The sequence below is a fragment of the Aphelocoma coerulescens genome, chromosome 8 (genome assembly GCF_041296385.1).
Source record: "Aphelocoma coerulescens isolate FSJ_1873_10779 chromosome 8, UR_Acoe_1.0, whole genome shotgun sequence".
Taxonomy (NCBI): Eukaryota; Metazoa; Chordata; class Aves; order Passeriformes; family Corvidae; genus Aphelocoma; species Aphelocoma coerulescens.
Window position 1 is genome coordinate 22,350,373 of NC_091022.1, and position 27,602 is coordinate 22,377,974.

General features: G+C 42.1%; 1 protein-coding gene across 7 annotated transcripts in view; it reads left to right on the top strand.

Annotated features, from left to right (window-relative positions):
- PTPRF (protein tyrosine phosphatase receptor type F) overlaps window positions 1–27,602 on the top strand; it is a 380,389-nt gene that overhangs the window by 121,989 nt on the left and 230,798 nt on the right. For all 7 annotated transcript variants that reach the window (XM_069023152.1, XM_069023156.1, XM_069023157.1 and 4 more), the window contains one exon: window positions 8,374–8,535. In XM_069023152.1, the coding sequence (XP_068879253.1) occupies window positions 8,451–8,535 (85 nt within the window). In that variant the 5' untranslated portion in view covers window positions 8,374–8,450. The remainder of the gene's footprint in view (window positions 1–8,373; window positions 8,536–27,602) is intronic.

Sequence of the window (27,602 nt, forward strand, 5' to 3'; positions counted from 1 at the left end):
CCAGCAGGGCGTAAGTTGTCTCCTAAATGATAGCATTAGGAAGAAGGCAGCCCCATGGCAGCCTGCTGCTGTCTTCTCCTGCACAGGTTAGTGCTGGCTGACAGGGGCTGGCTGGGATGGACGGGGATCCCATCTGATGGAGCCGTGCTGCTCCTCAGCTGGTGGTGCCCATGTCTAGAAAGGACGGCAGCCAAGATGTATTTGAGAACTTGGCACTTTGTGTGTGCTTGGTGGACCTGTGGAAAAGGATTATTGTCTCTGTAAGCAGGATCAAAGCAGTAAGTCCTTTTTTACTCAATTGCCACATGTGACAATGGCTGCGAGACAGTGGGTGGGGGGTTTGTCACCAGCGTGTGTGTTCTTTCCAGAGCCTGGCTTCAAATAGCTGCAGGCACAAGTAGTTGCTCAGGATTATTTAATCACTTATGTCTTTGTCAAGCTGCTGGTGTATCATCAAGGTTGAAGGTGTTTGTGGGCTGCTCACATACGTCCTTGTGAGTGGCCATGACTGTGGTGGATGTAGGGCACGAATACATCAAGCTCAGAGGGGCCAAGAAGATTAAAATGTTGAGAATGATGGTAAACTTCAGAAAGGGTAGCTTACAAGAAAGTGAACAAGTTACTCAAACCATCCTTAATATTATGATGGGAAAAAGTACAAGTAGAAAAGAAAAAGGGAGGGTGCAAGGAGGGAGCGAATCAGTTCCCTGATGTGGTTTGAAATCAATAGAGGAACATAAGAAAGCAAGCTGGGAAAAGCAGTTAAATTAGCAAGCAGTTAGCTGGGAGTAATTCACTCTAGGTAGGTGGCAGGCTTGAGAAGCTGTTTGAGATGAAAATTTGGAAACCCAACTCCCATTTATCAGTAGTAGAGTATATAAAGTATAACGAGTATAAAAGGAAAATTGAAAGATTCAAGGTGGGCTTTGAAGAACTGCTGACTATACATAGAAGATAAATAATTTAGGCAAATCAGTGCCATTGTCTTGTGTGAAAGTTTGTCTTGGTGGATGATGGGAGGTTAAGGAAGGCAGTTAAGGAAGAGGAGTGTGCTGCCAAAAAGGGAAATTATTACTTTGCATCAGTTTTTAACCACTGAAAGTGTTGTAGAAGACTTGGTACTAGTATTGTGCCCAGTATTTCTAAATATAAAAGCTAAGCAAATTCCAGAAATTGAGGTCTTGGCAAAAGCAGATTTAGAATAAGCTGTTAATCTGAAAGGCATTAAGTGAGCAGACACCAATAGTATGCTATGTTACATAAAACATAACTGAACTTCCAGCAAAAGTAAGGGATTTTTTGTTAAAAAGAAAAACTTCCCCCCCCCCCCCCCCCCCCCCCCCGAAGAAAGTTCTTTATGTACCTTGTACTCTGGTTGAAGCAAAAATTGCTGAGAAAATAACACAGTACCTGAAGATCATGTTCTCACAGGGTCCGACTTTGATGGATTCTGCAAAGGAAAATTTCTAGAAGTTGCTCAAAATCTCCAAGCCAGAGAAAGGGCTTTTTCAGGTTCTGGGAGGTCTCTGAAAAATTTTGACGCCGAGACCTCTAAGGAAGCTGAGTAGATACGTGGATAGAGCAAAAGCATTCTTACAAAGAGGAAACTGATTTAATTTTGAATTAGAATTGATTCAGGATTTAGTTTGGCTTCAAGCCATTAGACACCATGCAAGTCCTTAAAGGGATGGAAGGACAGATTATCTCTCAGCTGGTCAATCATTTGCATTCTTGCTGTTTTGATTAAAATTAGATCTGGTGCTCAGTGGATGTTAGGTCTGCTCTACCTTGCATGTTCTTCTGTCAGCCTGAGAGATGCAGAAGCAGCGTGTTTGGTACTGCTGGAGCCAGATGCAGGAGTAACAGGACCACAGCTGTGCAGTCAATGGCACTCAGCTGTGGTGTGTTGTAAGCAGCAAGCCCAGAAGGACTGCATTTCTCAGCTCTCCCTCTCTTTAGAACCACCTGTCTGCACCCTGAATGTGCAAAACTTAATGCCCTGGGAGTTGGCTTTAGAGGAGAGGACTTAGTACCTTGTGATTTTAGTCCTTCCACTGTTTTCTGTTGTGCTGAATTCAGTCAAGCCTGTTCTGGCACCGTCATTTGTATTAGGAATATACTGTCACGTGTACAGTCATTTGTAGTAAAAGCACGGAAATTCTTGCTTTGTGGAAATGTCTGACTCATGAGCACATTTCTTCACATTAGTGGAGTTTGCTGATAGTTAAGGAATAGGTGAATTTACTTCTATTATTTTTTGTGGGACTTTCTACTGCCCTGGATCTGTAATTCATGCATCTGGCTGCACTGCTGGGCCTATTCTGTAAATGTAGGAGACCTCTTTTGAAAGGCCAATATGCAATAGTTTACTTCTTTTAAGGAGACTTTATGGCAGGCATTAGGAGCCTTTACGCTTGGGTAGGGTGATCTACAGCAATCTGTGCTTAGTGCTCACTGTGAGTGATAGCTGGGCTTGTGAGGCTCAAGGCTGATCTATATTTTAAGTGGATGTTTTAACTTATCTCCATAGTTATTTAACGGGGCCCTTCATAATCCTTGTTCCAGTGGAAAAATTCCTCTTTCTTATCTAGTATTGTCTGCAGGCAATGACACCTTCAGAAATTAATGTCTTCAGAACCAATGTAGCCAATAAAGCTGACAGGAATATTCAAGCTGTGCTTGTATTCTGCTTAAAAGTGGCTCTGCTCCTCTGCTTGGGTGAAGTTGGGATTACATGTTCAGGATCACGGTGACCTGTAGCTGGGCCAGCTTGTGCTTAACACTTCTCAGTTTTTCATGCTTTATCAAAATAAGGGGAATCTTTTTAAAGTACTTTTGAGTTGTTCTTGCTGTTACATATATTGCTCCATACCAATCTGCCTGTGTTAGTTTGTTGGTTTGTTTTGGTGTTTTTTCCCAGATTATGGGATGTTTTGGGTTTTCTTTTTGTTTTTTTCCTACCCCATTTTTATTTTCTTTCCAAACAGGTGATGAAATATTTTCCTTCTGGGAAAAATACTTCTGGGGAGGGGTGTGTTTCCCTTTTTTGTTTTGAGTCTTTACTGAGAATATTCAACATAAGCTTTCTTTTGCTTTGTCTCATTCTCACAGTTATGTGTCCATGGCTAATTATACTCCTCCACTCCTTTCTTGCTGTTTTGTATCCTTCACGTACCTACAGATAGCTATCAAATCCTTAGCCAGTCTGTCTAGTGCTTGTGACTTGACAGAGATTTTTATCCTTCCTGGTTCTTGAATTGCTTTGCTCATCCTTTCTCTCCAGATGGTTTGAGAGTCTTGTAACTGAGAGCACCACACTGATACTCTGGGCCTGCTCACACCTGGGTCCTGGAGCTGGTACCTTTGCTCATGTGGCAGTCTCTTTAGCTTTTGGCCTTTTTACTGTATTGCAAGTTCATAGGAAGTTCCTCCCTAAATCTACTCTAGTGTTGCCATCGTTGCCATCTTCATATATCTCCCCACTGAATCTCTCTAATACATTCCCTGCATGTGGGAGTTCGGAGTGAAATGAGACTCATTTTGTCTTTTTTGGCCATATTGCTGTACTCCCCAAGTCTCTTTATATAATATTTCTCACAGAAAAGCACAAAGAAATCTATGCTAAAGGAATACTAATGTAGTGAAGTGAAACATTCAAAAGTCATTAGCTTGTGTGTAACTGTGCTTCCACAACTTTTAATGTGTGCAGTATGATGATCTTGAGTTATATGGTGTGTCATGGTTTTCCTGTTCCTCCTCCTGAGCACAGATGAGGCATTATGTACAGAGCGAAGCAGCTGAGCCGTAGCCAGTTATTGTTCTCACTTTTAACAGAATAAAGAGCTGCCTTAATGCTCTGCGTGGCACATGATCGCCATCGCTGGTGTGGCACCCCAGAGCTGATCAGGTGGAATTGTGTTGATTGGCTCCCTCTGGAGCACTGGTTTCCCTTCAGGTACTTGTGTGAAATATAAAGTAGCGGGTAGGGGTCCAGGAGGCAAATTTAATTGTGTTGCACATGCAGTAGCACTGGGAGAAGCTGATGTAGTTTCATCGCTGTCTTTACCATCGTCTGGGTGGTGCCCAGTTGGTGTTTTCTGACCTGTATCCTTGGGCTTACCTCAAGAATGCTCAGGAAGTTTCCACCTTGAAAAACAAACACAATTGTTTCAGGTTCCTTTTTGAGAAGACACTGTTACATCTCCAGGTCAGATAAGGACATTGCTTATGCACTGGGCTCACCTTCCTACCCTGTAAGTTCCTCCAGAGTCTCTTTATTGTGTTTCACAGCAAAGGCAGTGTCAATACTCACACACACAACGGAACCTGGCAGTTCTGTGGATGTACAGGGGCTCCTGGAGTGAACTTTTTGTGCTGACTTCTTAGATTGTTTGGGTTGCAAAGTAGCTTAACCTAAAAAGTGATTTTAGTGCAGTATTTTTGTCCCTGGTTTGGAATGGGCAGGATTGCTTTGGGGATGCTTTTCTTCACTGTGCCACTCTTGGCTGGTGACTCACGTGACACTTGTTTCGGTTCAGTTTATCTTACAGAAGAGTTCATAGAGGACATAAGCTATTCAGTGCTGGTTTGAAATTCCTCTTGACTCTTCAAAGTTGACTGCTTTTTCTAATCTCTTTGCTGTCTCCTGTGAGACGTACTCATTGCCAGAATTTCTTAGTACCATATGAGCTGTTGGTATTCTTGGCTCTGTTTTAAATGAGTCCAGCTTTTTCTGCCTGCCTGAAAGAATCAAACCATGTAGGTTTCAAAAAACGTCCTCAAGACCGCCTCTTTTCCATCCACCTGCCCCACAGCAAAAACTGATATATTTAAATGAAGATTGCTAGTTTCTTCTTGTGCTTTCCTGCTTTCTAGTTTTCTGCCAAACTACCTCTCCGTGGCTCTGACACTGAGTTCGGAGTAGAGGCAGGAGTTTAGCTTGCTAAACTCAAAGCTGTTTTTACAAAGCCATCTGGAGTGCTTAGCCTCAGCCTAATTTTGGGTTATGTAGTCTAGAGTTTATAATATTGCCAGGACCAGATGCAGAAGGAGAAATGAGAATGTATGTGTGTTTTTGAAAAACCTTCTTGTACAGTGTCTGGGCTCCCAAATGCAGTATTAGTTGTGAGATGCTGATCAAAGCAGAGAGATTAAATGAGGCCTTCAAATGAAGGGACTGCGGTCATCTGGTGCACAGTAGATCAGTCCAGATGCAAGAGAGAGCAGCCTGAAGAGGCATGAGGTTGCTGGGGAAAAGACACATAAAGACTTGTTAGGAGCATTATTTGGTCAGTTGCTGTTGTAGTTGATTTTGCCAAAGCAATACTGACTTTGTATTTGTTCAGCTTGTTACCAAAATCTACCAAAATCATCTGGTTTTTAGCTACTTTTCATCCAAGCTGCCTTCTGCCCCAGGAAAGGAATCATTTAGCATTGGTTCAAGATTGCTGTTCAACACTGTCAGAGTAACGCTGACCCTTGTAAGGGTTAACTGAGCTTCAGCTGTCACCCTTGCTTTGAGTACTGGGTTTTTTTGTTGTGAGAGAGCATCATCCCTTCTGAAAAATGGGAAAGCTGAACCACTGGGAGAAGCGTTTTAATATTTTCACTTTCAAAAGAGAATGACAGCTACTGAGATTTATAAAATTTTAAAACATTCCAATTTAAAGCTCTTTAATTATTGAATACAGACAACTTTTCCATAGGCAGAGCAGCCATGGAAAGAAGAAGTGGCAAATTTTGATCCTGTTAAAGGCCAAAGGTGGTCTATTAACTTTGGACGGATAGACAGCAGTCTGGCATAAGAAAATCTGGCTTTTCTACCAGATGGTAAATTATGAGAAGCACTAAACAGTTGAAAAAGATCAAGTCTATGAAGCATCTGGTAGGGTATCTGACAATTCATCAGTTTTGCATGGTGCATGCTGTATGTATCTCATGGGCTGGAGAGGAAAGTTTTAAATCTGTTGAAACTGGAGAGAAGCTTGATCACATTTGCTGAAAGAAGAGAGAAATCAAGAGACAGACCTATTCTTTAACGGAGGGTTTTGTGTTCCTGAGAGTTACTTCTGAATGAGGGCTGTGGAGGTGCCATTGACACAACTCTGAGCAATCTGCGCCCGAGATGCACCGTTAGATGAGGCACTTTTGTTGTTAATGGAAGTGAATGAAAGAGGAAAGGCTCTCTGAAAGCTATTCATCTCCAATGTGGTCTGACAAATACTAAGATGTTTCCGCACTACCTGTAAAACTCCTTTGCTGTCCTTATCTTAGAGAGTTGGACACACATCATTAGTTTTGACACAGTAATTTCAAACCTTGGTGTTTCCCAACCCCTCCCCAGGAAGTGTAGCCTCTTGGGATTCTGGCTGCTGAGCCAGATGTAATGCTGCTTAAAGTGCTTCAGTGGGTTCCCTTCTCCAGGCAGCACAAATTAGCCCTGTACATGCAGTATTTAGAAACATAATCATCCCTCTTGATCCAGGCATTTCTTCCCATTCCTGTGTGGGCCATATATGGGGAGCTGGCTAACGCTGGGCCAACTGCTTGGGGACTGAACAGAGTTTCTCGTTGGAATAGCACTTATGCAGCTATAGAGATACAACTACCTGTACCTGTCTTTGCTATGTTAATGGTGCTTTTAGTAATCCTTTGGTGAGAGATGAGTGAGGATAGGGAAGTTGGAGGGCAGCAAAGATAACTGAGTGTGTGGCTGGTACAAAGAGCCTCTTCGGCAGTATTCGCAGTCTTGCTGCTGAACTTAGTTAGATTTATGCCTTCTCATTGAGACAATAAAAACAGGACGAGATGATCAGTATTCTCTCTGCATCTAGGTTAGAACTAGGTTATTTTGTAAAATATTTTCAGATGTCTTGGCTGCAGAAGATGTTGCATAAATAAAGATTTCTCTGTGTTGTGCAATATTATAACGTGAAAAGATTTACTGTGCAAATACAGTAACAGAATGGAGAAGAATCCTGATCTCCTGTTTGTTAGTACTATGCAATGTAAATATTTGCCAAGGTAGATTCTCTTGAGATTTCTTGTGGATTTCCCTAGGCACGATCATTGCTGGCATTCTCTGAGCACCGTGTTTTTGTCAGAAGTAGACGTGTTTGTGACTTGTGATACTTCCATCAAAAGCTCAGCGGTTTCCAAAAAAACAATACGCTTCCAAACCTAGCAAAATTCAAAAATATCTTTGTTAGAGCTGTCTTGAAGGTGTTTTTGAAATGTCTGCTAGCGTAAGAGTGGTGCATTGGGCCGCACACAGCGTGCCAGCTGCAGATACTTTGCTTCAAGGATACTCAAGAGGTCCACTCAGGCTGGCATATGCCAGTATGAGATCTTTTCACTAATGATACTGTTTTGGTAAATTTGGTAACTTTTGCAGCTTTGTGGAGAATTACATCAACCTTTAAATAACTCTTGGGCTTGCATTGAGATGCCTGGCATTGAAAGTGTGAGCCCCTGTCACTGCTGAGTGTGATCGCTGAGGGCATGGGGCTTGCTAGCTCCTTTAAAGTCTGTCTTAACAGGTAGACCTTAGACTTCGAGGTGAAAGTACAATGAGTATATTCTCATTGAAAGATAGAAAAGGCAGATACACAGAAATTGTATTCTTTTTAAATACCTGCCTTTTTCTGGTTGGTTTTCAAGGAATTTTCTGTATTTCAGTATTCAAGCAGATGCCCAAGTTAAGGCAATTTGCAAGATAATTTGCTTTATTTTGGAGAAAGAATATCCACTCATAAATCCTTTTAGGTAGTCATCCTCCCCATTTTGGAGAGTTTCAAGCTGAGATGTTTGCTTTGGGTAAAGCTTCTCTTTATAGACACTTTCCTTAATTCTGCTGTGACTCTGGTAGCCCTGTGAGCTGACAGCTGATCCAGTTCAGCTTCTGTTTCTTCTGCTTGAACCCGTTGAGACTTGTCTGGTGTACACCAGCCCAGCTGGATGGTCCAGGCTATGCTTTACATGCAATTTGATCACAAACCTCCCTACATACGCAGTCAAACATGTCTGTCTAGGGCACATGGAAAGAGAGTTTCAAGAGCTTAAGACTGCTTCTTGTATGTAATGTGCAGCTTTGGAACTATTTGTTGTGAACAACAGCAACTAAAGGATGCATTAATGGGCCATAAACCAGACTGTACATGAAGGTAAACTTGGAGATGGGTGCATTTATGCCTCCTGACCCTTGAAATCAGCTTATTGAATTTGGAGGCGTGTGTGGTGCTCTACTGCTCATGCAGGGAAGATAGTTAAATTTCTCTTTAAAAGTATCTGTAATGATGTCTTTGCAATGCAGTATACTGGCAGTTAATCTGTGTATCATAATAATTTTCCTTTTCTTCCTCTTTTGGTTTGCAGGAGTAAGTCTGTGTCTGTAACACTGGATGTACTGACCACTTGCCTCAGACTGAAGAGGACTTGCTCTACTTTGGAATATGGTGCCTAACTTCTGCATCCCAGTACTCACTGTGCCAGCAGCCATCTTCTGCTGCTTGATGCTGCCTTTTGTAAGAGCGGACAGTAAGTGACATTTGGTTTTGGAAAGCCTGAATGCCTTGCAAATTTCTTTCCAGAAATATTAAATCTTCTTGGTTTGTATGGGAAACACTGAGGGCTAAGAGACAACTCCTCCCCTCCCCCCCCAGTCTTTTATTTCCCAGTGTGCGCATTGCAGATAAACAGGGTGTGTGTGAAGGGGCACAAGTAGAACTAAAAAGACTGACAAAATTTATTCAAGTGCTGGAAGAATTTCTGTAGTAGCTGCGAGATCAAAACCTGACAGTTTGATTTCTAACACGTACAGATGAGTAAAGAAAATTGGGGGCGGAGGAAGAAAGAAGTATTGGGGTCACAGTAATCCCTGTTACTTCTTCCTTGTTCTTTTGCCAGCTCTTGTAATTTGTGTAGCACTGAGACATCTCTCCTGAGTCAGCAGGCAGTTGCTGTTGGAGAAAGCTGTTGGGGAAGAGGGTGCGAGTTCTTACCTTCTGGTGTAGCTCTCCTACACCTATATTTCAGCAGAATTGGAGTACAGTGTTTCCTTGTGGTCATACTTTAAGCTGTTGTGTCCTTGCTGTTGTCCTGGTAGTCCCATAGAGCTGCTGTGACTGGCTTTAATTAGCCCCATCCAGCCAAGGGAAATGTGCACAAAACGCTGTTGTGGACAGAAAGGAGCAAAGAAGCATGGCTGATGGTAGCCTACTAAAAACACCTTATAGTAGGAATGTCTTATGGAATGGGTTATGCAGACAGCAGGAAACCTCGTGGCTTTGGCTTTTTGCATAATCTTGGGGTGTCTATTTGTTAGGCAGTCCCCAAGTATTTGTGCAGCCTCTCTCCCTTTTTTTTTTTTTTTTACCTGTAGCCAGAGTTTTGGTGTCCAAATGTCTGCACGTTCATCATGGTCTCTGGCTGTTGTGAATACTCCTTGTCTCTGAAAGTACCGGGAGCTCCTGGGATGCTTGAGTTGAAACCCAGGTGACCATGATGCACCTCCTGAGCTGCCAGCGGTCATGTCTTTCTCACTGCAGCTTTAGTCACCAGGCTTATAATTTGATGTAAGTTTGTGAAAGTTGAAGGAGATCTTGATTCATGTTGGTAGGAACCTAGCTGAATGTAGAAAACAGACTGGGGGGTCCTAAATGTCCTTAACTGAAAGGAAGGACTAAATTTAGAGAAGATGAAGAGTGAAGGAGGGGTGTGAAGAAACATACAAATTCACTTCTTTTGTTGTCACTAGGGATGACTTGCATAGGGAGCAGATGAATGTGGGTCTGTATGAGTCTGAGCTGTCCAGTTAAACTGGGGGCAGCAGCTGTCTCCTTCCTCAGCTTACTCTGCTGTCTGCTGATGCTGTTGAAAAGTGCTTATTCAGATCACTTTACATCTGCACATTGTAGCCCATTTTGGAATCTGGCATAGAGAAATACTTGTTTAGTGTTCTGAGGTGTATAAAAATTCCCTGAAAGTTATTATCTTTATACTGGCTTCTTCAAAGGAGAGAAGCATCACTCACATCACAGCTGTGCAGAAGCTGGTGGAGCTTGAGGTGTCCTAGGACATTTCTTGGCCTGAGGATACCTTGTGGTACAGGTGCTTTGCTAATTTTGTGGAATACTTCCACATGCTTAAATTTAACAAAATTGGCTGTTTCTGTGTGGTGTCTCAGATGTGGAACACTTCTGTGTTGAGGAACAAGTTTATCTGTATGTATGTCTTTTTCCCTGATGCAGACTGACTCTGAATTACTTTTTCTTAATCTGGAAGGCAGCTCTGGAGGGCACCGACCTTTTAACCACCACAGCCACTGTGGATTAATCAAGGGTTTCCTAGGATGGAAAATGCTGCTCTGTGTATTTTAGCAATTTAGAGGTTTTCTCTCATGTGACCCACTGAATCTTGCCACCAGCCTTCAGAGGCTAGGAGCTGTGTGAAAGGACCTGTCTGCTCTGTGCCTCTGCAGGGGTAAAATGTCACCCCCAAACCCTGCATTTGACATGACCTACCATCAGTGATGCAGACAAGTAATGCTTTAGTGAATCTGGCATTGGAGAGTCTTGGTTCAGGACAGCAGTGAAGGGCAAGGGGAAGGTATGACAATGTATGGACACCTGAGCTTCCAGTAGAAGCTAGAGAGGGATGCTGTGAAAGGAGCACCCCATGTGCACACTCCTCAGTTTTTTTTGGTCCCCGTACCATCCTGTTGGCTTCAGTGAAAGAGCATTTATTTACACTGATAAGGGCTGTTCCCAAGAAATGACTCTGATTCTCTTTTCCCCATTGTAGTGCTGCTTGGAGTCAGTGGAGGGATGGGCAGGCTCTGTATCTCCAAAACATTGCTGCATTTCCCCCACTAAAAGCAACTGGATAATGGGAGCAGGGTTGTCCCTGGAGTTTCTGGAGTCAGTCCCCAAATAGCTTTTTATAGGAGCAGGGAAGGATGGATGGCGATGGGCTGTGTTGCATCCCTGGCAGCAGCGTGGTGCCTGGCTGGGTGCTCAGGGAGCACCTACGACTGGGTCTTCCCTGCCTTCCCCCCCTGCTGTTGCTGTAACACATCTCAGTGTCGCTGCTGTAGCTTCCTGACAATTAAGGCAGCTGGCAGAAAGCTGGATGTTAATGCCTGAGATAAAGCAGGCTGAGTGTGTATTGCCTGGCGGAATTACCGCCGGGCTGTGCCGGTGCCTCCCCTGGAATTGAGTTCACGGGAGCTGTGAGAAATGTCAGCAATGAGGACTGGAAGGAGCATCTAAAGGTTAAACTGAGTGGCAGAGTGTCAAAAAAAGAGGGGCTCACTGGGTGCCTCTGTGGCAGCAGGAGGGGAGTGGTGGCTTCCTGGCCGCTCTGGTGCGGTGCTGGGAGGAGAAGGTGAGTGGGAAGGGGCACATGCGCATGAGCAGTGGATACAGAAGTGCTAATTTGGCAGAAAGCTCTTTCAAATCCTCCCCAGCTTTTACAGACTGCAATAAGAAATTATTAAATTTTCTCTGTGATCTGACTGTGTTTCTGTCAGGGTGACCCTAATTCCATTAGAGCAGCTCGAAGCTGATTCAGGATGGCTGTTTTACCCATTCTCTCTCAGCTTGCTTGTGTGGTTTTTTTTATACACTCTGTACTTCCCTGTCTGTCAGCTTTTGATTGTACATGGGGAAAAATGGCTTTGCAGATTTCAGTTAATGTTCAGAGCAATTGTAAACTAAAAGATGCTTTTTTTCAGCTTTTGAAAATGTGTCATTTATTCTAATAAAATAAAAAAAACTACAAAAAATCCCCTCTCAAAACAAAATGCAGAGAAAATGGGGAAAAATCAATAATGTCATGAGAAATCATCAGCACTGTCTTTTGTTGTTGTCTTGGTTTTTTAAAAATTGGGCTTTGTTTTTGAAGTCCTGGGCACAGGTTCCATTAGCCAAAGGAAGAGACTGGGTGACCCATCCCAGGTCTTTTCTAACCACAGTATATTTTGGTTTGTCTTGCACAGAATTTCAAAGGGCTTAAGGAATAAAACCACTTCAAAAGTGACCTTGTAGAAGGAAAGAGCTAAGGCAGAATAAGGCCAACTACCTGTGAATTGATACCTGGTAAACAAATAATTTGCACCTTTTGATGTCTAAAGGTAGAGCAAACTTGGCTTTTATTTGAGGGGGTAGATGAAACGTGCCTCAATGAGCTGGTGTGGTCAAGGCAGGGCTCTGGCTCCCACCACCTCTGGCCAGAAAGGACCCCGAGTCTGAAGTGTCTCAAGGCTGCTCTGCCCCTGAAAGAAAGAGCTGCTTTATATCTGAAAGATGTGCATCTTGTACATGGGGGGTTTTTCTGTGTGGGTTTTTTTTGTTTTTAATCAAAGTTTCTTGGATGCTAATTGAATTAAGGAGACACATTAAAAGATAAAATAGAAAGGTAGGATGCTCATGCTTGTGATGGTTGGGAAGAGAAAGAGTACTAAGATGGCTTTTCTAGATATAGTGATGTCTAAGAATAGTAGGATGGCCTTTCTAGCTTCAGGTGAGTTCTCTTGTGCCAGGGATTTTGCACTGTACCTGAAGTGCTGTCTGGAGATTTTGGGTGGAAGAGCACTGGAGGGAACATCTGTTATGGTGCTTGGTTCTCCTTGTCCCCTAACTCTGTTGTATGCCCCTTATTGTTTTGTGCTCCCAAGACCAGCTTGGCTTGTTTTGACTCTGATTCAGCTCTGCTGCCTTTGCTTCATAACCTGAATGATGCCTCAACAGCAGCTCAACCCCGAAGAGAGCTGATCCAGGCCACCCTGAGGGACAGACTTGCTGTTGTGCAAGCCTGGAAAATGGCCACTTTGCGGAGCTGGGCAGAGGGATCCCATCCCAAAAGCTGGACGTGAGGCTTCTCCACTGCTGCCTTGCATCAGTTTCTGTTTCCAGCTTTCCTGTTTGTATGCCTGTCCCTAAACACTGCATGTAGTGATTATGTATAATTGATGAGATTGGATCCAGCTATTGCAGCACAAGTAAATATTAATTTTCTGCAATTCTACCTTGACTAGCTTGACATGCTCCATCAGAAAAAAGAACATGGAAAATACTGTTTAGGAAAACCCCTGTACCTGAGGCATTGAGGTGGCATCATTAAGGGACAGGTTGAAATATTAACCACAGTTATTGTGCAGTGTTTATTTTTGGTGTCTTTACTCATCATACATATAAATATATGTATTTAGGTAGAAATTGATTCTGCACTTTTCTGTAGAATACCTAAATGCTGCCTGCTTGTAGCTAAATGTTGCAGACATCAAGGTAGAAGGGATGCTGTGAGGACAAGCATCACATATAGAGTAGACAACAGATGATCTTCTGCATTTATAACCCTTTTAGCTCCAGCACTTGCAGAAGGCATGAATTTGTTTGGGTTGCTACCCACAACAAATCACAGCATGATGATTTGTCTTTTTTATTTATTGTTAAAGCCAACAGCATTCATCAATCAACATCAGCTGCCAGGTCAAAGGTCTGCTTAGCCCCAAATCCCTCATCCAGTAGTGGTCAGTACAAAGAACTATGGAGGATATAAAAGCAGCATAAATATGTAATGATCTCTTCCTGTTGTCCTCATGGAGTCCTCTGTGAGTGGTGGCTCCTGAACCCAGAGAGGTGCTGTACTAACTGCAGCCAAGCTTATTCAGGGTTTTGTTCTTAGACAGCTCTGAGCATGTGGTCATTCTGCAGGGACATCTGGGGGGCAGTGGTTTGCATGGAGACCACGGTGTAGGCTCTGACTGTTGCCTCGACTCCATGGCTCCTTGTTTAAGCCCCTCACTGCTGCTGTGCCGGGCTAAGCGTCCCCACTTGGCGTTTGCACCATTCAGACTCAGCTGCACAGCCAGAGTTCCTCTCCTGCTTTCACAAGGGACTCCTGTGTTTAAGTGTCCAGCAAAGTGACAAATGTTGAGGGGATGATATATTTCATACTTATTCTTTGAGAGAGCGTGTGCTTATTTGCTTGGTGATACAGAAAACCGATAGAACTACCTGCTTACAATTTTATCTTCAGTGTAGATTCATAGATTTTTAAGGCCAGAACTCAGATCAGAGCAGTCTTTTACTCTGACCTGTGTAGCACAGGCTGTATAATTTCAGTAGTAATTTCTGTTTCTACTTTTAACAGCTGTGGATGAGCTAGCACGTAGCTTTTGGGGGGCTATCAAATCATGATTTGAAAACTAAATGGTAGAGAATTTATCCAGCTACTGTATGATCTGTAAAAATGGCAAGTGATCATTACTTCTTCAAATCTGTATTTATTTCAAACTACACTTATGCAGTTTTAGGATTTAGACACTGGATATTAGAACATCTGTCAGCGAGGCTGGAGACTCCTGCTATTTATTGCAATCTCCTGGGGAAGCAACTTGAAGTGGAGGAGTTAGAGAACCTGAAAGTTTGTACTTCCTGTTGTAGAAAAATGGGCTCATCTTATTTATTCTGACCAGATATAATTTTTATGGTTCTTCACTAATCCTCCAGACTTTTCAATATGTTTTTTAAAGTCAAGAGACCAGGACCAAGACAAGTGGCTGCATTTTCCAACAGTACAATGGCACTTTAGCCTTTTTACCCACAGCATTCAGCTGGGAACGTGGTCCTCCATGGTGACCTCTGAATTCCTTTCTGGACCTCTGATTTCCAGCATGCAGACTCGTATTTCATTAGCGTGACTTGGCTTTTTGCTTGTGAATATCTGCCTCTAAGTACATTAAAATGCATTTTGCTGGATCCCAGCTCATTTAGTCATCTGAGTAATTCTTTAAAGGTAATTTTCCCTTTCTGTTTGTAGCTGACTACCAATCTTGGTAAAGCTTACCCTTTACTTTCCAAATCTAATTGCAAGTGAGTTGTGTTCATTCACAGATGTTAATCAGCTGTGGCTATTTGCAGAGGCTGCTATGTGTATTTTAATGAGATATTTAAAGTACCCTTTAGTAGTGATGGTAACATTCTTTACAGATGGAAAGGGGTGCCAGAAAACCGGTAAAATAATATGGTTTGTCGTGCTGCTCCTGGCTATTACTAGTACTGATGTCAGAAAGGGAGAATGTGCAAGATCTGCTGGAGCCTTCAGTGTTTTAGCTGAGCAGTTGTAAAAAGCAGTGATGTGGTAATAGGAATGCTTTTTTTGTTTCTTTGATTATCTGTTCATTACACTGGTGCTTCAGAATGATACTGTAATATAAGATGATCAAGCTCATTTTTGTGAACAACCAAGAGTATGAAATTTGTTTGCTCAAAATGTTAGTCAATCTTTTTTGATGTTGAACATGCCTGGTTTAAAGAGGAGTGGGAAAAAAAGCATCTGTTCATGGGTGCTTTTTCTCTGGTAAGTTGTCTATCTTTATGTATCAGGAGCTGAAAAGCCATGGTGTACTCTTAATTGAATGCTGTGTTTAGTCCCTTGTGAGAATCAGTGCTTTGTCTGTGCCAGAGACAAATCTCATTTATTTTGTTGGTGTGAAAACACTGTAGGGTGCTTATTGAAACTTTAAGTCATAGAACTGTCTTTTGCCTTGCACACTTTACTGACATATGATCACTGAATTAAATCAAAGCACTTTTTATAGTGGATGATGGCTTTACATTTGTATATGAATTGTAGCCTGCGATGCTAGAGCTTTGTATGTCTGTTAGTTTTGAATTTCTCTGATGCATCATAGCATTAAGCCTTCACAATAAGGGGCATTCACATGGTATTAAAAAGAAATAATTACAGAATATATTCCATTTCATGTAGTACAGGCTGGAATGACTTCACAGTCCTCCTGTGCTTTTCAGATGGTCCTTCACTGCATATATTACTCATTATTTCCCCCCCCCCCCATCCCCCCAGTAATTAATAATAGGATTTTCAGGAATGTATTTTGTAAGATTGGATTGAGACATACAGGTAGTACCTGGTCAAACCTTAAAATAAATGGAAATGCTGCCATTTTCCAACAGAGGTTTGTTGCACCAATGGTGACTGTTCTGAGTTGGTGCTTTGAATAAAGTCAGCATATCAGGAAGAGGTTTGGAGTTGTTTTGTCTTTGCTACATGAGGTTTTTCTACTTGAGCTGATAGAGGATTCTCTGGAAGTAACTGGGGTCTCGTGGAAATGACCATCATCAATCCACTGGTAGCACTCGTAAATACTGCAGATTTAAAAGGCATCACTCAGAATTCTTGCTTGCTTTTGCTGCTCTTCTTGCAAATTCTTTTAAATTTTTTACAAACTCTGTCTACTTATGATAACCTTGTTGGCTCACCTGGAAGGTGACTGATATAAGCCCTTGGCAGTGAATTGTCACATGGGGAGACAGCAGTGACTGTTGAGCCTCTGCTCTTTGTTATAAGGGTGCAGAACACCTACGTGTTTTCTTCGTGTTTATTTTTAGCCAAATCCACTTCAACTGTTGTGTTACTTCTGTTAAAGGTTGTTTTGAAGAGGGATTTTAAAGAGGCCAGGAAATACTCAGCAGCTTTATACATGTAGGGCTTTTGCCCCTGAAAAACTCCACTTGTAATGACCATTTTGAACCTCAGCATTAGTACACCTGTACCTGGCAGGTGAGGCTGTTCATTTTCACCCACTTGTCAAAAGCTGGGGACTTGCTTAAGAGGGAGACAGAGTGTGTTGCAAAGATCTCACTTTGGTGTTGTTCCTATCCTAAGATCGTCATTTCCTTGGCTTTCACACTCAAAACTGAAACTGTGTCTTTTGAGGTAATTGGAAGAGTTACCGTGCGTTGATTGCAGAAAGGGTTTCAGTCCCTGCATTTGGGGAAAAACAACATCTTGGAAGCAAGGCAGCTATGCTGTATTGTACTTACAGAGTGTTTAATTTGCAAGAGGGAAAATTCATTGAAAGAACCGAACAATGAGTAGTGAGATTCTTGTTATATGCTGAAAATGGTTAAAATACTGATACAATGATGACAACTATGTATTTTGTTTAGCATCAAACAGAAGCTTTCAGCTTTTCCAGGATGCAGGAAAAACCTCAGAGAAGCAAACTTATAAGAAAATACTTTCATCTTCCTATTTAAAGGACAGGGATGCCTGGTCCTGACACAGTATTCTCACTCTTGGAATGCTGAGTACAGAGTTTAGTATGGCTCTTGGGAGGATGAGGAGGGTAGTCCAAGACCTGGAAAGACTCCCTTTACTCTTGTTTGATGTAATAGGTAATGGTCCTGGTTGTTGACTTGTCATTTATACTTGCTACAGCAAGTAGACTCCCAGTATCCTTTTTTATGCTCTGTTACACACAGTTTATCAGGGGTTAACACAAAGTTCCTTAGTTATAACCTGCTCTTTTCAGTGTTTTAAGAGTTCATGGCTGAAATGTGCCCTGCTTGGTCTTGAGGCAAAGTTCAAGTTGAGGGACCATATTTTATGAGTTGGACATTTGTTTTTTGTTCTTTCTGCAAAAGTTGTCTTTGAAGGCTCTTAAAAACAAAGAGAGTGGAAAAATACTTCTGTACCCTTAAAGCTGACTGTGGTGTTATTTATAGATCTCTAGTCTAAAATGTCTGTGAAACCATTTGACCACCAAAGCGCATCTGTAGTAATGTCCAGAGAGAACAGAACCTGATTTGTGGAATGAGTGACCCATAGAAAAACAGGCTGCTGAATAGTATAAAGGGAATTTTATGCTGGATCACTATGTAAAGATGCTGTGTGAGCTCGTGTGTAACTAAATTGCCTGTATATTCATTCTGTGAAGGTAGCCAGAGCCACTCTGATCTCAGCCTTCCCAAGAGCCAGAGGTGCACAGCAGAGGTGTCCTCCAGGTCCTCCAGTGCCCAGCCTGGAATGTAGGCAGGGAGAATTAATTTGCACCGACACCACGAAGTTCCTCTTCTAGTGCATTTGTCTATTTCTTGAGGCAGCTGTGGAAATAGAGAGGTTTTTTATTGAAGTTGCTCTGTGGTTGTACTGCAGGCCACAGGGGCTTGGTCTTGTCTTTCTTTGGCAATGCCTGTCGAACCTTTTTCTGCCTTAGTAAATGCATGGAACATTTAAGATATTTAACTGCCAAAGTTTTGGGGTTTTTTTCTCAAATGCTAAAATACACCACTGTTCATATGTCTGTAGAGTCGTGTGCCCTATTTTAAGAGCAGAGTATGATTTGGGGGTTTTTTACATATTAAGACAAAATCCCTGCATTGTTCAGTCAGCATCCATGCAGTGCTCAATGTCTTTTCCATTAGACACTCAGCCTTCTGTTGCAGATAAAGCTTTTTTTTCAGAGGCAAATTTAGCTCAAAAATTCTAGCATTGTCTGTAATCTGTAGTATGTTGTGTGAGAAGAGTTTCCTATGTAGTTTTGTGTAATTTAGGAAACTCCAGTTAACATTTAAAGAGTTACATGCAGTATATCATGTGGTGTTTTCCAAGTTTATGTCAAATTGCAGAATTATTTTGTGTTACAGTAACTGCGGACTGTGTCAAACTCTAGGTCCATTTATCCCAAAATTATCCCAACATAAGCCTCCAGTAATGGCCAACAAATGCTAGATGTTTTAAGGAGGTACAAAAAAAGATTGTCTCATACTCTTGCCTTTTCTCCCCACCCACATGAGTTCCCATTTCCTATGTAAAATTAGAAGTTGTTCTCAGAAACTGGACTTGTATTACTGCTTCTGTAAAGCTTTATTAATTGCAGCAACTCTAAATATTGTTTTATTCACATGGGCAAAGGAATAATACCCAATGTAGTTTTGTCAAGGTCAGATCAATCTAATTTCCTTTAATGACAGGCTAACAGGCTTTGTGAATGGAGAAGCAGTAGATGTCATTTATCTTTAGTAAAGCTTTCAGTGCTCCCTTATGAGACTTTTTCCTGTGAAACATCTGCTCATAGGGTGGGTATTTGGCAGTTTGGTAGCATTCAGCATTTGCAGTAATGATCTCTCTCATAGAATAGAGAACATGCTTATTAAATTTGCAGGCAACAACAAGCTGGGAAGAGAGGCAAGCATGTTGGAGGACACCATTAGAATTCAAAATTATCTCTACAAATTGGCGAAACTATCGGAGAGGATGTATGTCAATAAGGAAAAATGTGGATAGATGTTTGAAAATAGGAGTAATCAGCTACATAAATACAGAATGAGAGACAACTGCCTAGACAGCTGGTATACAGAAAAGGTCTTGCAGTGCTAATGGATCATAAACCATACAGGAGTTGACAAAGCAGTGCTGTTTTGAGGGGGACAGACATTACAGTGACAGGCAGAAATGAGGAGTACCATCCTGAAGACATATTTGGTAGTCTTTCTACTCTGCTCACATGGGTAATGCCTGTGGTGAAACATCTCAACCTGAGCATCTCAGTGCCAGAATGGAAGGATTAACTGGGGAGGAAGCCAGTCCTTCCCATCCACTGCTAGGAGAATAAATAATGTGTTTGTACTGCAGCTGGGAAGTTCAGGTCAGGCACTAAGCAATGCTCACAGACATGCAGGATTGTTGGGCATGGAATTGAATTTCTAGAGGAACTTTTGGAATTTCATATACAAACAGAAAGTGTTCCCTCAGATGTGTTCTGAATAGACTGTGTGATTTTTTTAAATGAATGTTTCTTTGTCTTCATTTATGAACCAGGAAAGGTACAGTCTCGTAGCCTGTTGTCCCTAGGTCACCTGATACTCTTATATTTTTATCCTGTCCTTTTTTCATCCTCCACTCAAGGGACAATCACTGTCTTTCCTCTGACTACGTATCTCTGTGTGAAAGTGTTTTCCAGGTCCTTAGTTCTCTTCAGTGCCCTTCTCTGACTTTGTAGTTCTGCTCTAAAGGAGCTGGTGGGCAAATACAGGGGAGAATATCACAATTGCAAACATCCACTAGTTTTCTCATGAGCTCTTGTAGGTTTGCTATCTTTTTGCCCATGTCTGTGCATGAGTAAAGGTCAGGTGCCTGTTACAATGTGTGGTTCATCTTCTGAAGCCATACAGTTAACTCAGCTCTGCAAATTGTAGCAGGTAATTCTGTGTTTGATTTTTTTCTTTCAATACATGTTGTGTATTTATCTGTAGATAGCTGGTGTCTGAGCTTTGCTGGTTGCAGGGGCTTTTCTCACCAAGGCAGGGCTCTGGTGGGTGTCTGGTGGTTGCTGCTGTGGTGTGCAAGAACCCATCTCTCTGACAGCACCAAACTTCTGTGCCGTCCTGCAGACTGTCAGGTATTCCTAAGGAAGGCAGTGTGGTTGTGCCAGCCCATATAACACAGCACACAGAGCAGCAGAGCAAGTTGGAGGCTCTGTGTGTGGACCACTCCAGGCCAACAACGCTGCTTTGCTGTCCAGAGCAGCACTGACCAGCAGCTCTTTGCAGGGGGGGCATTGAAACAGCTTCTGGCAGCTCAAAATGCTTTGGGAAACAATTGCAAAGGGTGCTGTAGGTCTTGTAAGACCTTCTCACTAAGATATGTCTAAATGCTTATTTATGTGCATGAATGGGAAAATGTATTAAAACTGTGTATTTGTATAGAATGCTTTTCATGTTAATGGTAGTGGAAGGGAAAATGTGTAAGGTTTTTTTCCTTCTCCTTCCAGTAGTCATTCTTGCTATGAATAGCTATATATCAACTTATGAATTTCTGTCTGAGTGAGGTCCCAGGGCTGTATGAGATGGGAGTATCTCATGCTTCATGTTAAAAGATTATGGTTAATTTATTGTGTGTTTGTTGTGGATAAGAAAAAGCTATTTACCCACTTTGACTTTTCCTTTCCTGGCTTTCATAAAAGAGCCATGTAGTTCTTGCTGAAGAAGTACAGATCGGAGATTTGTCTTTTTAATGAATTGATTTAAATCAAAATGCAGGCCATTACATTGAGTTCCTGGATTCTGGAAACTCTAGCCATTATGTTGGATATTTCTTTGCCATCAGACTTTGACTTCAAACTGCAATTATTTTTCACAAGATAAAGAAGAAAGTCTGTTGCCTGTTATGAATAATAGAGTATGGTAATATCACAGCTATATATGCAAACTCTGCAGACTGGCAGCACAGCTGCTAAACATTACGTTTTTAAAATATGTGCAATCTGTTGTCAACAGAATTAAAACCAGGAACATTACATGGTTTGTTTTGTAGGGAAATTCAGTGATGAATTGTTCTACATTTTGACCTTTAAAATTATTTTTTAGTTTCTGCACCTTCTAGTGAAGGTTTGGGAGATTCTCAAATTAAGACATGTGGAATTCTAATGGCCACCCTGACATTTTCTAGGCCTGGCTGGATACCTGGTCTTGACTAGTTTTCTAGTGTACCTGCTCTGCCAAGCTGGAGAGGCTCATACACACCACAGCTGAGCTTGAAGTGATTGCACTGTAAACCTCATCCAATTAAAAGGTGAATCCTGTTCTGGTAGTGGAAAGTTGTTTTATTGTTCCTCTCCCCTGATACTGATGCAAGTGGAAGTGTTGAAGGGAAATGTTATCGCTGTTGTTTTTGTAGCTTGTTGTTATCTTCCATCTTCATATACAAAAAAGTGAGAAATGCAGCCTGCCCAGCTGTCTGAGAGCGAGTGTGTCTCAGCAAGATAAACCTTCACTGGCTCTAATGGGCCTGACTACAGGTGATCCTTCAGCTCTTCACTGCCATCCAGTAGTGTCCTGGTTTGAACCACAAGCAGCAGGAGAAATAAGGTGGAAATATAGCGAAGAGCCCACAGAAGTCCATCATTTTGGTCCTGAGAAGGGAATAATGCACACTCAGGACATGTTCTGCTCTCTTCCTCCTGACTATGGAGTGGGAAAATAAGAGGGAACAACCTAGGAATGTTAGAAAGGAGTAAATGTGAAGAATAGAGAACATTTAGGTTTACTGCCCCTCATCAAAACAGTCTTTGAAGTCCTGCTGCTTGGGAGAAGATGCAGACAAGCACTCTCCCAAAATGCCAGTGCCAGGGCAGGGGAGCCTGGCACTGCTGAGCAGCTCCTTGAGTGTTTCTGTGCTCCATTCCTCTCACCTGCAGAAAGAAATGCCAACATTAGCAGATCTCTGATTGTGTCTGTGCTGGCAGAGGGTCCCAGAACTGATTTATAGCACTTGTTCAGCTTTCAGCGAGCAGCAAATGCATTGCTTAATTATTCATGGCAGATGTATTATTGCAGGAAATTAAGACATCGAGGAAACAAGTAAAAACTATTACTGAATAGAGCTATAAACAAGGTAAGGTGGAAGGGAATGCAGTGGAAAAGCTCTGGGATGTTAAAAACCTCTCCTCCTCAGAAACATTTCCCTGCTTCGAAAAATAATTGTTTAAATTCCCAGATATGCAAGTGATCGTTCATAGTACATAATTAAATATTCTGTTAGCTAACAAGTTGGGTTTAATTTGCTACATTTGTTATCTAAATTATCACATTTGTGAATGTGTGAAACCTTCTATGGCTTCTTTCAGCATCTCTACTTCCGTAACGACACAATTCTCTTTACGTCTTTGACTTCCCTCAAAAAATTTGACATTTTACTCGTGCAGGAAAATGTAGGTCAACCTTTGGCTTTCTGTACCAAAGGAGGAGTTCTTGGGCCTGGGTTTTGTGTCCCAGAGGCATTGCTGTGCCTGGAGTAATAGTCTGTGGTGCTGCTGCAGGGAGTGGGATCCAAGGCCCATCTGCTGGCACTGGATTTCCATTGTTTGAAACCCCTCTGCAGGCAGGCGCACGTGCACCCAGCTCTCTTTCAGATGCTGCTGTAGCTTTATTCCGAGATTTATTTGTGTGTGTTGGCAGCCTGTACTGTGAACCTGTTCTCTAACCTGCGTCTAATGCTCCACACTCACACAGAGGCCAGAGCTGTTGGCTTTGAGGAACACCAGTGCTTTCTTGCTCATCAGGTGGCATAAGAGGAGCCTAGTGTTTGATCGCTCTCCCGTATGCATAGAGGGAGTTTCTCATTATTGCTGCTTCAAGTTCCCATTAGCTTTAATCCTTGCACATTTCATGACAGTTTTTCAAATATGTAGTCAGTAACTGACCAAACTTCACTGAGAAGGAAGTGGTTTAAAGAAAACCCTTTCAACTTCTCTCTCAAGAATAGAATTATTAGCTTTATTATAAAAGTTATAGGGAGCATCTCTTAAGTTTTTGTTAACCTCGGGCTTCCGAGAGTTTCCATTTCATTACTGGTCATAAGCTCATTATTTTGGTACATCTGTAGTAATTTTGGAGCCCTTTACTTTATAATTTCAATTATGTAGTTTGAAATGTAATGATATTAGAACTCCTGTTACGGAGAATTCAGAGCAATTTTAAGGTGAGAAAATGAAATTTGGTGATAAAATAGCCTTGAGTAGTTCATTCCTGTGATGGGAGGTGTTTGAGTCCATTTGCAAACTTCAGCTATTTGGAGATTGCAAGTACAGGTGATGGAAGGAAAATACTCTGTTACTTGTCCCTTAAGATTAATTTTCCCGACACTTGAAAGCATGGTCTATGTGCAGCAGCACATATATGAATAGAACATATGATACAAATTGGGAAAAAAAGAGATCTGGCAAGAATCACGTTAAGCCATCAGCACTGAGAAGCACGCTCCTAATTGTGTTTTGCGAACGCTTGCTGTTCTGTACACGTGCATCTCAGGATCGCCTAAACAGAGCGTTGCTTCCAGACCTAATCAATTGGTTCTCGAGCCGTTTAGCTTTTTAATTACTCTTGTCAAAGTGAAAATTATAAGTGAAAGGACTTGACTGTGCAATTAGCTGCTGAACATTTTCTGCAGCAATAGTGGGAAAACAATACCAAGTCCCAGAATAGCAGTAGATACAACCATAGGAACAAATCTGCTTCAGCAGAGAAAGAGATATTCTAGTAACTAATCTGAATGAAAGATAATTTATTTTTTAAATATGCATATATTCACAGATGTGAGCAGAAAAGGCTGTTTGTGTGAGAAAAGCCTGTCCCCAGCAGAATGCCAGGTTAGTTATCACTTGCTGATTTCCCTCTGATTTGAGGGCCCTGCTCTTCGCAGGCAGAGGCTGCAGCTATGCCCTCAGTCAGAGGTTGGCTGAGCATGTTAGAAGAAGTGCCAGCTTTTTGACCTCCAGACTGCTAGGGGCTAAATTTTAGAAAAGAAGGGTTCACCTTTCCTGTGCTGCAGCCATGGGAGAATGCACAGTGTGTTCTGTGGACTGCAAGAGCCTAGTTAGTGTTCATTCAGGGATCTATAGATCATCTGCTCAGACAAATTGTATCTCTCAACAGCTTCACACTAAACTAATCTGGGCATTCAAAAAATAAATAAATGAGGCAGTGTCTATAAAGAGCTTCCGTCTAGTGAAGTGGAGCAGTTGGAGCCTGATTAATGAATCCCATTTGAATACACCATGCATTGCTGGCAGCTCCGCCTGGGACCACAGGCCCCTGTGGTGAGAACGGGACTTGCCATGGTTGGTTCATGGCCCCAGTGCAGAAGACAGAACTTACCTGGGATATCCCTACCACTGCTGGTGCATCCCAGGAGCTGCATGACCCTCCCCTGGCTCTGCCATGTCCAGGACCAAAGTGCAGGGGCGCATTTTGGGGAAGGATCCCTTCAGTGCCGGTGCCCCTCAGAATTGTAACACATTAGCCTTCACCAAGCTAAACCAGTGTTTTTACAAGTGAGATTGAAAACACGGGTTAGATTTACTGACTCTTAAATTGCTGAGCTGATGGAAGGGAGCTGAGTCACTGTGCGCTGACTGAGCCCACACTTCTTCCCTGAGAATAACGCGGTGAGGGCAGCTGAACAAATCCTGGTACTCGTCCTCCTGTGTTTGGAAATGCTTAATAGATTTGGAGGCTCAGAATTTTAATGCAGTTCTTTTCTGTATTGATAGAGGTCTTTGAAGTCACTTGAATGCTTTACTAAGCATACATAAGAGAATGTAGATTATTTGTATCAGCACGCTTGATGGTTTCTGATCTTCATTAGGCTGTGTACCAGAAGGTCAGTGTGCACCCACACCCCCATGCCTAAAATAATTTATTCTGCTGCCTTTTAGCACCTGCTGCCCATGGAGGTGTTACTAGAAAAGGAAATTGCATCTTTTGAATAGTGAATAACAAATAAAATTTCTCTTGAGACACAATGTTTTTTACAAGGAATCAAGTTCCAGGACCATACATGGGTGGGATTTTTTCTTTTCCCAGGAGGTGATGAGGGCAAAACCAGCAGTAGCAAGACATCCATTCTTCGTGGAGGTTGAAAGCAGATGAAAGGGGCCAGAAATCAGAGGGATACTTTCATTGGGTCTGAAATAGCACATCAACATCTGGTTTTGGATCATAGCAAGAGGCAGCAAGATACAAGTATAGAAAGTTATTTTTAACTATGTAGAATGCACAGTCTGGGTATGTGTATAAGCTGGCTGCAGTGAAATCAAGGAAGCCAGCACATTTCAAGCTTAATTGTATTTCTTGAACAATCTGAGAACAAGAAGTACGTGATAGAGGCTTCTTTTTGTGTGTAATACCTATTTAATTCAGTGGTTGAGACAGAAGGGCTTTGGCAGTGAATGGTCTGTGTGCAGGGAAGGACATGGGTGCTGTGTGTTGCCAGTTTTTTTAGCTGAAGAAGGTGGAAGGAGTGTGGTGGGACTCTGGGAAGGAGAAAGTCTCATAGTTAAAGCAGTTTTTGATGTCTCAGAGGTTTACCTTTTAGAAGGCATAGACATGCCTGTAATTGTCAAAGGGCAGTAAATTTTAAAAGAAAGTAGTAAAATGTAACCTAAATGCAGAAGATTGTGCCATTCTGCTTACACCATGAGAGCATTTACTAGCAGGACAAAACTGCATCACTTTTTGGATTACAGAGTTCCAGATTGTCTCCAGTGCTTGCCATCATGTGAATATTAGTGCTAAGGTGTGTATTGCAAGTCCCTTGGAAGAACAGTGAAGGGCTGCGTTCTGTTCTGAGACTTGATAAAAATTATGGAGAGTTTGAGACTAGGCTGTGAGCATCAGGTTTTTAAGCTGCAAAAAGGGTGAGCAGGAGGGAAAAACTGCATTTGCCTGGGGAAACTTAAATACCTTTTCTCAACATGTTTGCAGATGGATCACCTTACAGTTATGTGAGAAAGATTTGCATTTTAGAGCCCTAAGAAGTGCTTGAGAGATGCTCATCTCCTGTCTTCACTTCCCTCCTTCCCTTTTGCTTCTTGTCATTTAACATTTTTGAAGTTCTTTGGGTAGTTACATTTTTGTCTCTGTAATAATTATTAAATTATAAATAATTTTTATAAGCAAACCCTCTTGACTGTGGATAAGCAATCTTCATAAATTATTTGGTGGGATACTTAATTTGAAGTTTCTTCATTGCTTATGACAAGATGTTTCTGCTGCTGTCACAGTTGATGATTCATAGCTCAAGTGAAGTGCTTAGCACTTCAGAAAAGTTGTAACACAGGCAGTCCTACTCAAAGTCTCTTCATTTAAAAAAAATAAGAAAAAGGAGGAAAAGAGAGCTGTGGTGGACTGTGCTGAAATTGTGTGTGAGGCTGGTCAGCAGGACTGGCTCCAAAACATGGAGAGGGAGGAAGGGGCTGTTCACTGATACTGAGTCAGAGAAGAAGCTGAGGTAGCATGTGTTCTTAAATCCTTTATTTTCTCCAAAGCACGTTTATGAGCAGTCAGGGGAGTTTGTGAGTCTGCTAATGTTTGTACATATGTGGGAACAGGGTGCTCCCTGCAATCCCATATGATTGAGGGCATTCTGCTTGATCAGCTGGGCTCACACCACTGGATTGCATGCTTTTGATTCAGGCATGGGGGTTCTGGGTGGATGTTTAAAAGGAAGTGGAAAATGAAGAGGCCTTAGACTGGTTAGAGGAAAAAAAAAATGCAAGGTGGGGTCTTGAAGTATCGGCACCATTTGGTTGTGGCTGATGCTGTGCTCAGTCTGTGTGGCTGTGTTGGAGCAAAAAGGGACCCCTGCTAAAATTTCACAGACACAAACCTCAGACCTTTTCAGGGCTGGAGGAGGAGGTAGCTGGCTGCTGAAACTCCTGCTGTTTTGCCATTACTGATGTTTTCCTTGTGAGAAGCTTCAGTGAGGAAGTCTGACAGATGGCAACAAAGGGAAAGGTACAAACAAGGCACTCCTGCAATATAAACATTGGGCTTTAACTGTTTCACTGAAGTGTTTAAAACACATGTAAGAATTTGGGCAGAGCTACACAGGCATGTTGCAGCAGTTAGGTGAAATTTCAGAAAAAAAGCAGTGACAGTTGTTTTTTCCCCAGCCAAGCTGAATTCCAAGAATGCCACTGAGAGCAGCTGCACACACTGAATATTGATGGACAGCTGGTGCTGGTCCTGTGCCCCCACTAACTTCTTCCATGTTTCAGGAAGACTCTCCTGATCTTATTTCATCCATCACATTGTAGGAGTGCAGTTGTACAAGTTCAGTGAAAAGAAACAAAATCAAGAGTGAGCCAGAAGAGCTTAAGGGAGGGAGCAGGGTGGAATCTGGTTGGTTTGGACAGGTGGTGTTTGGGGCCTCTGTACTGGCAACCAGTCGGGATTAGGACAGATTCACTCATTTCAAATAATGATTCCAGGTTTTGGTAGGGTTTTAGCTCTTTG